Raw genomic sequence first — 14,405 nt, forward strand, 5'->3', positions numbered from 1 at the left:
AGAGGAAGAAAGCAACACTCTTTACGGCTATATACAGAAGCAGAGATGACGCGGAGCTGTTGTGCTGTAAACTAACCTAAAAGCATAGGGTATGTCAGGTTTTTATGATTCGCAAACTTAATTGGACAATTTCATTCAGAGACCTGATGGCTAACATTATTAACTTAGCTTACTAGTCAACTAACGTTTTACATAATGTGATGCAAATGAAACACAATCAAACAGATCCAACTTTGAAATTGCAGTTTATTATTGAGTCAACAAGAATTTACAAACAATGCGAAATCTACATTAATTACAATGTTCTTTTACAGAACTTGTCATAACATTTAGCGGTCTTGCCTCTTGGATGCTCGCGCAGCCGGTATTGTTGTATACAAAAAACCTGTGTATTTAGAACTGAAGTGAATCCAGTTCAGTTAGCCTACTAAATGTGAAAGGAACTTAATTAAATGAAGCAAGAAAGTAGAATTATGCTGATAAATCACATCCTGTATTTTATTGTATTTGAAAGACTAATACATCAATGAACATGATAATATATTCATCAGCACATGGTTTCAAAGGTTGTTAAATACATATATTAAATCAGTTCATGTGATCACCTAACATGCATTATTTCATTGCACAGCAAACCTCAAAGCCTTAAATAGCCTATTAAATATATTAATTAATATAATATATTATTGGTTTAGGATGGTTGGAAAACAACCATATGTGGAGTGGAGAAGTAGAAACTGTGAGCACTAATGGACTGTTTATGTCAACGTACAGAAAGAAATATGTAGCTACTGTCGGAAGCATAAAACAATAGTGGATTTAACAGACATTTTTAAAAGGTATATTTTGAATGTAACCTTCTCCCTCTACACACTTTGGTCAATTCAAGAATAATTCATGCACTTGTATATTGTTAATTTGAAAGCATTAGAAGTGCAGTTTCATGTCTCTCCTCCTTGTATTGTTCAAGTGGTTGAGGTTGATATGGGACTTAGTAATTAATAATATAAGTTGACCAATACTTTCTAAAGATAGTAATTATTACATTAATCTAATTATACTGTTGAATATGTCATTTGTAGTTAGTAATTACTAACTATTTTAGAGTAACTTACCCAACTGTTATAATATCAGAGGTGAAACTGGAAGAACAGTTATTCTACCTAATTTTAATTTACATGTAGGCTATAGGTGCAATCATGCAGGCATTAAAAGAACGTGGCAGCAGCTGAAAATGAAATATAAAAACATAATTCAATCAGGTAAGGCTTGAGCATATCATGGGTGTAGGCTACCTGACTTTACAAACATTTGACATGTTATTTTTTATATGGGGTATTTTTGATATTTTCATTTATTTTACTTTGGGTTGGGTTTTTCGTTGGTCCCAACAGATTCTGATAATAATATCTAATATCTGTCTTTTGGAGCCTCCTGTCCCAACAGAACCCCAGGCAGTTGTAAGTAGCATACTCAACACACCAGAAATTTTTACAAATAGTAGGCCTATTATAAAGTGTTCTCAACCAAATGCTCATCTTCACAGGATGATGGGGATGAAGAAACAGTTTCTGCTGCCACAGAGAGGCCAGAGGTAATGTTAAATATTAATATAATATTATTAAAGGGGTCATGACATGGTTTTTTTTATTTTATTATTATGTTCCCTTAGCTGCAATTATAGTATTACTATAGTTTTTTTTTACAAAAAACTTTTAAAATGTAGTGATTTATGACCTTTTCCCACCCTGTTTCTCATCCTCTGATTCAAACAGTCTGTTTTGGGGGTGTTTCCCCTTTAAGAGTTCAGTGTTAACGCCCACTGTTATGATTGGCTAACGTCAGTGCCTATGCAGCAATTATTAACGCCCCCAGCCAGAGGATTCAGCGTATTTAAAAAGTAGTTTAAAGTTTTAAATACATTACTTACAGTTTGCGTCGTCGTTGTTGAGCCCAGAATAGTCGGCACGGACTTATCTTTGAGCAACAGTTTTCTGGCAAAGCTCAAAACAGTCATCCTTCAAATGTATAGAACAAACGCTTAAACTAACACTGCCGTGACTGAGACGTCCGCAAAAAATGAAGTGCATCCATTTTTCCCTGACGACTGGATCTTTCGCAGCGTATTCAAAGATGTTGTTTGTCCACAGCCAGGAACAGCACATCTGCGTGGCATCGTAATTTCCCTGTACACAGACCCACTCGCTGTCCGTCGACTGAACACTTGTGAGGCGCGCAGGCGCGACAACGATACGAAATGAGCGTAGTTGCCTTGCGCTTAAAGCGTAGTTGTCTTGTGCCTGGAGGCGGTCATATGCAAACGCTGGTACGTCACTTCGTACCGTGACGTTACTTCTTACCATGGATCCAGAACGAGCTGTATTTAGAGCTTGATTAAATAAATGATTCGTTTATAATGGGGAGGAAGTCTTAAGCTATGAAACTTGCAGGACGTTTTAATGGTACAAAGACCTCTTATATACCAAAAGATCAAGGCAAATTTGGTTTCTCATGTCATGACCCCTTTAAGATAATGTTTATTAATATAACATTATTAATAATAACATTATTAATATAATATATTTATAATATATACCCCCCAGGGTCCATCAACTTCTGGTGCACAGATGAACACACTGCAGTGATTTTCAGTAAATTCCACAGTTTAATTCTGAATTTGTTTAGAACTACATGATGTAACTCTAATCTACTGTATTTTCAGTTGCCAGTTAAGGAGTTATATTCATCTTATAATTTTTTTTTGTTGAAAAAACAACAGTAAAAACAGCAATGAATAAAAGTACAGAAAGAATGAATGAGGTGTTTAAACACCGCTTCCTCTTTAAAAAAGGGGAGGAGACCGCAAGAAACTCTGGGTTTACCGAAGAAAACCTGCTCCCGACCAGGTTAGGTTCACAGAGTAAGTTACCATGGTAACTGACTCGGAGTATAAGTTACCCCTCTTTCAGAAACGGGCTTGACTTACTCTGCTTTCTCGGGTTTGATATACCTCCCATTCTGAAACGGAAAACCCAGAGTTTCCCTCATTTCAGGGTTAACATACTCAGAGTTTTCACTTAACCTCCTTTCTGAAACAGGCCCCTGTACGTTGAAACAACGTGATGTTTTTAACAACATACAACAGAAATGTCTGCCTTTTACAGTATAATTATGATCATTATTAGCATTTAATAATATTTTGATCATAACAGCTCTTCAATGGATATGTTAAAATATAATTATTATCATTATTAACAACTCTCCAATAATTTCAACCTCAAGAGAGCAGTGCAGCAGAAACTTTTTGCCTTACGTGATTTTGTGTGGATTTACAATAGTGTGTGCTTGCCTAACAGTTTAAGTCAAGTCGCCTTCATTTATATAGCGCTTTTAACAGTATGGATTGTTTCAAAGCAGCTTTACAGTGATGATAGAAATTACTGTAACAGTGAATTTGCGAAAACGCAGACAGCGCGCACATGCGCATCATGTGTTCGGGCGATAGGTATGCGAGTTTGAATATATATGTGCGCAGGCGTGTAGACCTTCTTCACTAATTCCAACAAACTACTTGTTAGGCCTTAAAAATGTATACTACAGAAATGTGTCGCGTCTGCGTAGCCACACGAACCGGAATTATCCCAACAACGTTTTATCTGTATAGGTAAAGGGAAGGAGGCCTTCACAGGGGAGAGACTAGTTGACACTTCAGGACTGCGGTGTCGTCGTGTCCAGGCGCTGGTCCTTCGTCAGATCTGGATACGGCCTGGATCCGGCGACTGCGGTAAACCTCGGGATAAACAGAAAGACTAAAATTAGCGTAGATGCCATCCTTCTTATGATGTACCAAGTGCATCAGGATTTATGGGATGTGTTCCCGATCCCGGCTAATCTAAACTATGCAGCCTAACATTGAATTATAGAAGTCTATAATGTGTTATGTGAATGCTAGGTCAAAGAGATGTGTCTTTAATCTAGATTTGAACTGACAGAGTGTGTCTGCTTCCCAGACAATGTTAGGAAGATTGTTCCAAAGTTTTAGTTTCTAAATAGGAAAAGGATCTACCGCCAGCAGTCGATTTTGATATTCTAGGATATTATTAACTGACCGGAATTTTGCGATCGCAATAGACGTGAAGGACTATAATGCGTTAAGAGCTCGCTCAAGTACTGCGGAGCTAAACCATTTAGTGCTTTGTAAGTAATCAGCAATATTTTAAAATGTATACTCAGTTTAATAGGCAGCCAATGCAGTTGACAGAAAAGCTGCTGCGTTTTGAACTAGCTGTAGTTTGTTTGTTAAGCGTGCAGGGTGAACCACCCAGTAGAGCATTACAATAATCTAGTCTTGAGGTCATGAACGCATGAACTAATTGTTCCGCATTTGTCAATGAGAGCATATGGCGTAATTTAGATATATTTTTAAGATGAAAAAATGCGGTTTTACAGATACTAGACACGTGACTTTCAAATGAAAGATTGGTATCAAAGAGCACACCCAGGTTCCTAACCGACGACGAAGACTTAACTGAGCAGCCATCAAGTGTTAGACAGTATTCTAGGTTATTACGTGTGGATATTTTTTGTCCATTAATTATAATCTTAAGAGCTCGCTCAAGTACTGCGGAGCCAAACCATTTAGTGCTTTGTAATCTCTGTTTTTTCAGAATTAAGTAGTAGGAAATTGCTAGTCATCCAGTTGTTTATATCAGCTATGCATTCCGTTCATTTTGTGAATTGGTTAGCTCTATATTTCTTCACGCCCTGATAAAACTGAGTATCATCAGCATAACAGTGAAAACTAATGCCATGCTTCCTAATGATATCTCCTAAGGGTAGCATGTACAGAGTGAACAGCAGCGGTCCTAGTACTGAGCCTTGTGGTACACCATACTGAACTTTTGATCGATAAGACATCTCTTCATTTACTGCTACAAACTGATAATGGTCAGATAAGTGTGATTTAAACCATGCTAGTGCAATTCCACCAATGCCAACATAATTTTCTAGTCTATTTAAAAGGATGTTGTGGTCGATAGTGTCAAATGCAGCACTAAGATCGAGTAACACCAATAGATAGAGACAACCACGATCGGATGATAAGAGCAAATCATTTGTGACTCTAATGAGATGCCAGTAAATCAAATCAAACCATCTCAAGAAGACCAGAGTGACCTGGTTCCTCTTCTTCTTCCACCCTTGTCCGTTTCGGTTCTGATCCTTCATCTCCACTGGGAGAAACCAGTCTCAGTCGCTCAGTTCTCCTCTGGCCAATGAACGAACAGTGTATGATTATGATTCAGGCTTCATTACAGGTCAGGACAGAGTATACATATAGTGACACATTAATAGATGCATAGATAAAGATATATAGATGAATAAAAATAACATTATGCACAGTGAGGAGCCTACAGGTTACAAGCTCCACATATTAGAACTTTTTTTTTTTTAATGGCTCGTTGTCAAGGTTCTTTCAGATCAACACCTGCAAGTGACCACTAGGTTTCACCGTTGAGACTGGTGTCGGATTGTTTCGAAGACTCGACACAATATGGCACATTTGCTTCAACTGTTTCATTGTTTCACGAAGCCTCCATCGATCTGCCCACCACTAATAATCAGTCCAAACAATAACAGGGTAAAAGGAGCACAAGCAGAGGAAACCAAGATAAAGAAAACCAGGAGAATGCTTGGAATTGCAGACACTAAACAAGACTGTGCAGTGTACATGGTTTAAATAGGCTGAGACTGACAAGGTAATGAGACACCGGTGGATGCAATCAGGGATGATGAGTCCGGGCAGTTAGTTATGGGAAATGTAGTTCATGAGGGAATGACAATTGTCTGGTGGCTCTCAAGGGCACTCCAGCTGGTGACAGTTACACAAACACTCAGAATAAAGTGAGATGATCTGCTGATGATCCTGAATGGCTTGTTGAATGAGTGTTGATAGTCTGAGGCTCATCAATATTAACAGATCTGCTGAAAACACTCTTTATTTCATGACAATAGTTCCTGTTTTCACCTCATTTATTATGCAGATGTCTTCAGATCTCCTGTAAATTGACACTTAAAGCTAATTGTATTGGTGTCAATAGACAGGGAATTTGTTGCTTACAAATATGTACATTTATTTCTGTGTGTTTATGCTTTCAACTGTTTTCTTACAGTTATTTACTACTTTTCTAGATATAACAGAATAATGTTGGAATCAAAAATAAAAACGTGTGACAAAACTTGTTGGACAATTCGTATATTTGTCAAAGACAAAAGGGGATTTACATAGCAAAAAAAAAAAGAAGACTTTTCGGGCATATTTAGAACAAGAATAATTTGATTAATTGTAATTTTAATTACAAAAATACTATTAATTGTAATTTTAAAATCTTTATAATATACTTCAAACCACTAGGTTTTACCCATAATTTTGTCAGCTAGATGATTTGAATTACTTCAAATATAATTAAATTTAGTATGATCTTATACATTTTATAAAGTACAGGTCAAAATAAATGTTTTTTTAATTTTTACATAAATATTTCTGTTACGCTGAATGACGATGGGATACTATGTTGACATTTTGTTTTCACTAAAGTTAGTTGAAACATTAAAATAGACACTTGTATTTAACAGGGTTTCAATGTATGTAAAATCACGTTTGTAAATTGAATTTGATGCAGACATATTTGCTGTTTTACCCTACAAAAATGAATGCAGTAACTGATTTATTTTTTTATTTTGGCAGATCAGTTCCTCTTATCAATCTACAGTTCACTCAGTGAAGCCCCGCCCACTGTAGTTCACATTAATGAAGCTCCTCCCACAGTACTCACATAATCAGTAAATCTCCTCCCACTGCAGTCACATCATCAGTGGTGTCTCCAATAAATGCTGGAATACTCCCATCAGTCTACAAGTGAAGACGAGCATCAGAGCATCAGGAAGAGCTGAAATCTGCAAAGACTGAGTTTATTAAAGAGGACAGTGAGAACACGAGTGATCCAGAACCCTGCAGAATGAAACACACTGAAGATCCTGAAGAACAAAGAGGTTGGTGTTTATTCTTCATTCATTCATGATGCTGGAGAACATTCATGTTAGAAAGATTCAAGCACTTCTTCACATTTAGCTTAACAGTTACACTATCAAATAGGTACTGAATTGTCAACAAAAGTTCAGTAAAGAGAGGATTGAGGAACTTTCTTATAGATTGTCAACATCAGGTCAAACTAAGTATAATTTTAGCTCTGGTTTATATCTGGTTCAAAATGTTTTGCAACCATGTTAACAAAATGTCTGACATTTCTCATTATAGTTTACAACATTGTTTTTAAAGCAATAAACAGTTAACTCTATCAAGTAAATTAACAGCTGACAGGATTGTAATCATAACTTAAGCAAACTCTGAATTATAGTTACTGATAAAGTTGTATTTCTCATAAATTATAGGGTTATTCATATTTATACTACAAAAAAGCTTATAGTAGATCAGTAAGTGAAAGGAATATCAATCTAAAAGTTCTTGTCAGTATTATGGCCCTGTTGTGTATATATATATATATATATATATATATATATATATTAGGGATGCACCGAATCCAGGATTCGGTTTTGGATTCGGATGAATATTGGGGGTTTTAAAGGGGTTCGGTTCCTGCCGAACCTTAGAATTTTTTTCCACCGAACCGAACCCTAAGCATGCAATATAATGCAATATAATGGTCGACGTCACGCCGCCGTTGATTACGGGAAGGTGTTTACGTAGTGTAACGCGTGTGTCAGGAAGAAAAATAGAGATACCGGTAGCTCACAGCTAAAGTTATTGCAGAGGCCAGACATACTCATGGCGATTGGCATCTTACAACTCACACTTTATTCCCCAATCGAACTCATACTAATAATTATATGTTTATTTTTTATAGCGCCTTTCAATAACCCAAGTAAGTAATACAAATAGTAGACAGACAAAAGAAACAGGCAATCAGCTTATTAGGCTATATCAAGAAAACAAGCAGAAAAGCAGATGGAGACAAGCAAACACTACAAATAATGAACGTAAGTCAAAGATAACAAACATATAAGCTTTTTTAGCAAAATAAGATTTTTGACAGAGTATGTAAAATAAAATAAAGGTGAGAGAGTTGTGGACAGAGAAATAGAATTGAAGATTATTTATTGAGCATGGTAAAAATATGAGTTTTAAGTTTTGATTTGAAGATCTGGAGGTTGTCGATGGCACGAAGATTAGGGGGCAGCTTATTCCATAGCTTGGGGCCTACAACACTAAAAGCCCTACCACCCACAGTGGATAGTTTAAACCTGGGAACGACAAGCAGATTTACGTTACTAGATCTAAGAGTCCGGGCAGGAAGATATGGTTGCACTAAATCAGCGAGGTATTGAGGTGCGGGGCCGTGACAGGCTTTATAAACTAAGACTAATAATTTAAACTGGATGCAATTGACCACAGGAAGCCAGTGAAGTTGATGAAGGATAGGGGTAATATGTGCAGATTTTTTATTATATGTAAGTGCTCGAGCAGCAGAGTTGTGTACCATTTGAGGCCGGAATTCTTGAGAATTGGAGTGATGGCCGCTACTTTCAGATTAAGCAATAAATAATAATTAGAATAATAATTGGAATAGGATCGAGTGCACAGGAGGTAGAGTTAGATTTGATAATCAGTTTTTCAACCACAGATGTATTTGTGAGTAAGAAAGTGTCTAGTGGACAACCTATCAAATATGCAGTTGAATAAGAGTTACATGTAACTCATGTAACTGTTTGTCACACGTTCTACCATCCACAGCGTTACTTAATAAAATAAGATGAAAATGAGCATCAAACTGAAATAACCCGCATACATGGGGTATCAAGGCGCATACAATACAATACAGACTGCCGACAGTTCAACAGGGAGCTCGCAGCTCTTAAAGGGCCCACACCTTATCCACACCTTATTTCCACTCGTTACAGTAGTGGACCGTTCGAATGACGTAGGCTGTGAGAAAGTGAAAATGGAACTCATGAGCAGAAAAGGCGTTGTTTGGCAGTACTTTCAGTCAAAAGAAGGCAATTTAAGTCGAGCTACATGTTCAATTTGCAATGACGATTTGTCTCGTGGTGGCAAGGACCCTAAACAATATACAACATCACCGCTGTTAGAATGCATACTGTTGCTTATTCTTTTTTTTTTCTTTTTTTACAGTTAAAATTAAATTAAATAAAAAATCCACTGCTGTGGACGTTGTTTACTTCATTGATGTGTTTACTGTGTTAATGGACTGAGGATGGGAGTAGGATTCGGATTCGGCGGAATCTTAAAGGGTTAGTTCACCCAAAAATGAAAATAATGTCCTTAATGACTCACCCTCATGTCGTTCTAAGCCCGTAAGACCTCCGTTCATCTTCGGAACACAGTTTAAGATATTTTAGATTTAGTCCGAGAGATTTCTGTCCCTCCATTGAAGCTGTATATACAGTATACTGTCCGTGTCCATAAAGGTAATATAAACATCATCAAAGTAGTCCATGTGACATCAGTGGGTTAGTTAGAAGTTTTTGAAGCATCGAAAATACTTTTTGGTCCAAAAATAACACAAAATAAGACTTTATTCCGCATTGTATTCTCTCCCGGGTCTGTTGTCAATCCTTCACAGTTACGCTGATGGCGTAAGACGCTGATGACGTGTTATCTGGTGCGCCCGCGCTTCATTTATAGACTGAGGGAAACGCACGCTGTAAAAGTGTCTCATCCGCGACATGCACATTTACGCACCATTAAAAAAATGATATCCACGCAAACAATGTAGAATAGCTTGAATATAGCGTGCGTCTTCCTCAGACTGTAAACGAAGCTCGGGCGCACCAGATAACGTACTCGGTTACTAACGTAACCTCGGTTCTCTCTAGAGAGAGGAACGAGTACTGCGTTGTCGTAGCAACGCATTGGGAAAAATCCTTTTCCACGAGAATACTGAAGCAAAAAATTATCCTTAATTTTGTATCTATGTAAAACGCTTTGCCACAGCATACAGACCTAGGCGAGACAGCTCGCGCGCCTATTGGCTGCTGTGCGGCAAAAGCTTAAGCCAATCGAGCGAGCCCTTGAGTGACGTCACACCCAATGAGGGCACTTCGCGCCCTCCCGCGTCACGTCCCGCCGAAACGGGCGTGGCTTAGGGCTATATATTCCGCTCATAGGCTTATGAACTCTGATTTTTAACAGCGAAACAACCAGAGCGCATACACGGCAGGAAACGCAGTACTCGTTCCTCTCTCTAGAGAGAACCGAGGTTACGTTAGTAACCGAGTACGTTCTCTTACGAGAGATACTCTCGTACTGCGTTGTCGTAGCAACGCATTGGGGAACACCCTGTAAGACGCCGTGTGTGCAGTGATCCGACACCATAGACCCAGAGCACTGGGCTGGGGTTCATATAGTACATAATCACCTGTAGGACTCACAGAGAATCCTGAAAGAGGTGGGCTCTAACCACCATCTCTCACAAAAATGACTGCCTTAGCAGATCAGCATAGAATTGACTGCGCTTAGCAGATCAGTACAGAATATACTGCGCATAGCAGATCAGTACAGAATTAACTGCGCTTAGCAGTTTCAGCATAATAATACCATAATAGACGACTGAAAAGTCAGTCTAACAAATACGGTTATTTAAACCGACAATATCTTGGCCTGTAAGGCGGGTACCTCGAGGTTATAAAACCTGATAAATGTAGACGGTGAGGCCCAGCCTGCCGCCATACAAATATCCTGTAAGGCAATCCCACTCGACCAAGCCCACGAAGAAGCCATACTTCTCGTGGAGTGCGCCCTAACACCCAAAGGGCACTGAATGCCTTTGGATGCGTACGCTAGAGCTATAGCGTCCACTATCCATCTGGATAGGCTCTGTTTCGAAGTGGCCAGTCCCTTGAGACGCCCACTAAACGAAACGAAAAGCTGCTCTGTCTGCCTGAAAGCAGACGAGCGCGACACGTAAGCTCTTAATGCCCTCACTGGGCAGATTAAGTTTTCGTCCATATTATCCCCGATGACCGGAAGGGCAGACAGGGAAATAACCTGCGCCCTAAACGGTGTGTTTAGGGATTTTGGAACGTAACCATGCTTAGGTTTGAGCACGACTCTGGAGTCATTAAGCCCAAATTCCATGCACGACGCGCTCACTGAGAGCGCGTGTAAATCCCCAACGCGCTTCACTGAAGCGAGAGCCAGGAGAAACACTGTCTTGAGCGACAAGTGTTTCATATCAATCTCCTGAAGAGGCTCGAAAGGAGGACCCTTCATGGCGTCCAGCACCGTGGAAAGGTCCCAAATGGGAACTGTGGGAGGTCTGGGTGGATTAAGTCTCCTAGCTCCTTTAAGGAACCGAATGACTAAATCGTTCCTTCCTATGGACTGGCCGTGTGCGGTTTCAGAGAAAGCCGCTATAGCCGCCACATATACCTTGAGTGTGGAAGGGGATCTACCGCTATCCAACATCTCTTGTAAGAAGGACAAAACCTCTGTCACTCCGCAGTCTGGGGGTGACACGCCGCGAGACGTGCACCAGCCAGAAAAAACAGACCATTTAGACGCATAGAGCCGTCTTGTAGACGGAGCTCTAGCTTGTGTGATCGTGTTTAACACTCCCTGAGGGAGGTCAGCGGATACCCGTTGATGGCCCACACATGAAGGGACCATAGCTCCGGGTGAGGATGCCAAATCGAGCCACTCGCTTGAGAGAGGAGATCTCTCCTCAGAGGCACTGGCCACGGGGCGGTGCTGGCTAACTGCATCACAGCTGGGAACCAGGGTTGATTCGACCAGAGCGGCGCTACTAGCAGCACTGAGCATCCTTCCTCCCTGATCCTCTCCACCACCTGGGTCAGGAGGGAGACAGGGGGAAAAGCATATAGGGGGCGGCGTGGCCACTGATGAGCCAGCGCGTCCTTGCTTTTCGAGAAAAATTCTAGACAGTGAGCGTTCTCTGGGGACGCAAAGAGGTCCACTTCCGCTCTGCCGAATTTCTTCCACAACAGTTGTACTGTGTGTGGGTGTAATGACCATTCTCCTGCCGGAACGCGGTTCCTGGACAGTACGTCTGGTCCAACATTCAGGTGCCCCGGCACGTGCGCCGCCCTTAGTGAAAGGAGGTTGCAGCGCGCCCATATCAGAAGGCGTTTGGTCAGCCTGTATAACGACAGGGACCTGAGGCCGCCCTGGCGATTTATGTATGACACCACTGACATGTTGTCTGAACGTATCAGTACATGGCAGCCCATAAGCAGGGGACGAAAGCGAGTGAGCGCTTTGCACACCGCCAACATCTCGAGGCAGTTTATGTGGAAGAGCTTCTCTCGCTCTGACCAAAGGCCAAACAGCGGTCTGCCCTCGAGCAGCGCTCCCCATCCTGCGTTGGATGCGTCCGTAGACACCACCCTCAGACTCGAGGAAGTCCCTAGGCTTACACCTGACAGGTACCAGTCTTTTGACCTCCATGGTTTCAAAGCTGCAACGCACGCTTGATTGACCTTGAGGCGAAGCCGACCGGTGGCCCATGCTTTGCATGGCACCCTCCCTTTGAGCCATATCTGCAGCGGGCGCATGCGCAGCAGACCCAGCTGCAGTACTGCAGATGCTGAGGCCATCAGACCTAGCATTTTCTGAAAGCTCTTTAGAGGGAGAACAGCGCCGCAGCGAAATGAGCTGACTGTGCGCTGGATGCGCAGCGCGCGCTGTTGTGACAGCTGCGCTGTCATCGACAGCGAGTTCAGTTCCAGTCCCAGAAAAGAAACATTCTGACTGGGGGACAGCGAACTCTTTTCCCAGTTTACTGCGAGACCGAGACTCTCGAGGTGACTCAGCAGCAGGGCCCTGTGCGCCACTATCTCTGAACGAGATTGGGCTAGAATGAGCCAATCGTCCAAATAGTTCAGCACTCGAACACCCTGCAGTTTGAGGGGAGCGAGTGCTGCGTCCATGCACTTCGTAAATGTACGGGGTGCTAGAGACAAGCCGAACGGCAGGACTTTGTACTGGTATGCCTGGCCCTCGAAGGCGAATCTCAAAAATCGCCTGTGACGTGACGCAATCTGTATTTGAAAATACGCGTCCTTTAGATCTACTGACACGAACCAGTCTCCTTGGCGAACGTGCGCGAGGATTTTTCTGGTCGTTAGCATTCTGAACTGGCGTTTCACAAGCGCTCTGTTCAGTTGCCTCAGATCTAGTATGGATCTGAGACCCCCGTCTTTCTTGGGTACCAGGAAGTATCTGCTGTAAAGCCCCCCTTCGCTCTGAGCCTGAGATAAAGGTTCGATAGCCCTTTTCCTCAGAAGTTTCTGAATTTCGGCTCGAAGTAGATGTGCTACATTCGAATCTACCGAAGTCTCGACGCGCGCCGCGTGGCGGCGAGGGCGTCTGCGAAACTGTAGCGAATAGCCTTCTTTTATGATGTTTATCACCCATTTTGAAACCCCGGGAAGCTTTTCCCATGCATCTGCACGTGTAGCTAGGGGCTGAATGAAAAGCGCGCTCTGATCGACTCGCGATACAGCGGCTTTCGTGAGCTGCGACATTTGCAATGTCTCGCTCGCAACATCTGAGGCCGGGGCCGCGCTTATGAAAGCGGGCAGAATGTCCGCGCTCGACCCCTCGACAGCCTTCAGGCGGGAGAGGGAGGGCTGGACGGGTTCCGTAAGAACCCTGATGCTTGTGTGGGAACGCGGGCACTGGGGACCGGGCACGTTTACCACCTTTATAGCATCGCTCGCCGGAGCGGAGCGCCTGCACGCAGGTTTCGTTTTTACAGAAACCGTGCGATGAGCAGGAGGTAGCATTAGTGGGCACTGGGTAGTGGGCACGTGTGCTACTTTTAACGCGCAATCGAACTGAGTCGATTTTATGTGCGCGGGCCCTGTGTGTGGGGCCGTGTTTGTGTGTAGGGATGTGCACATTACAGCGGGCAGATTTACTACACAAGAAACACCATCGGCCGTGGCCGGGATACCAGAAAATGCACTCTTTAATGGATTTATCTGGGTAGCCGTGAAAACGGCTGTTGTGTGCAGGCAAGCGGCCAGTGAGACACGCCTGTTGGCTGCAATGATCGCAGGTACAGTCGCTTCGCTTGGGACTGCACGAGCGGTGAGCTTCGGTGAGGGTCCGGCCGCAGCGGGACTTGAACACCGACGCTTCCCTAGCAGTGCTAGGATGTCTTCGGGGGCTCTGGCTTCAACGCTACCTTCTGTCGCGGGCCACGCGGCGCGGGGCGGCGACCGGCAGAGCGAGAGCGCGGTCTCGAGCTCTGGGTCTGGCGGCGTTGAGATGAGGAGCTGGGCGGCGGTCTCGGCTGTGAGCTCTGAGCGGGCGGTTTCGCACGGCCTGCTGCAGAGCTGGAGCG

The 14,405-nt window shown here is 42.4% G+C and overlaps 1 protein-coding gene across 3 annotated transcripts in view; it reads left to right on the plus strand.

Moving 5' to 3' along the window:
• LOC307000367 (uncharacterized protein) overlaps positions 1–14,405 on the plus strand; it is a 214,432-nt gene that overhangs the window by 191,915 nt on the left and 8,112 nt on the right. Inside the window, exons 1-2 of one of the 3 annotated variants that reach the window (XM_079615922.1) lie at positions 1–89; positions 6,746–7,050. The exons of 1 other annotated variant lie outside the window; for it this stretch is intronic. In XM_079615922.1, the coding sequence (XP_079472048.1) occupies positions 7,017–7,050 (34 nt within the window). In that variant the 5' untranslated portion in view covers positions 1–89; positions 6,746–7,016. Of the gene's footprint in view, positions 90–2,603; positions 2,652–6,745; positions 7,051–14,405 lie in introns of those variants that run through there. One more of the 3 variants, XM_079615921.1, reaches the window with a different exon arrangement.

Source organism: Phoxinus phoxinus, assembly GCF_949152265.1.
Source record: "Phoxinus phoxinus genome assembly, chromosome: 1".
Classification (NCBI taxonomy): domain Eukaryota; kingdom Metazoa; phylum Chordata; class Actinopteri; order Cypriniformes; family Leuciscidae; genus Phoxinus; species Phoxinus phoxinus.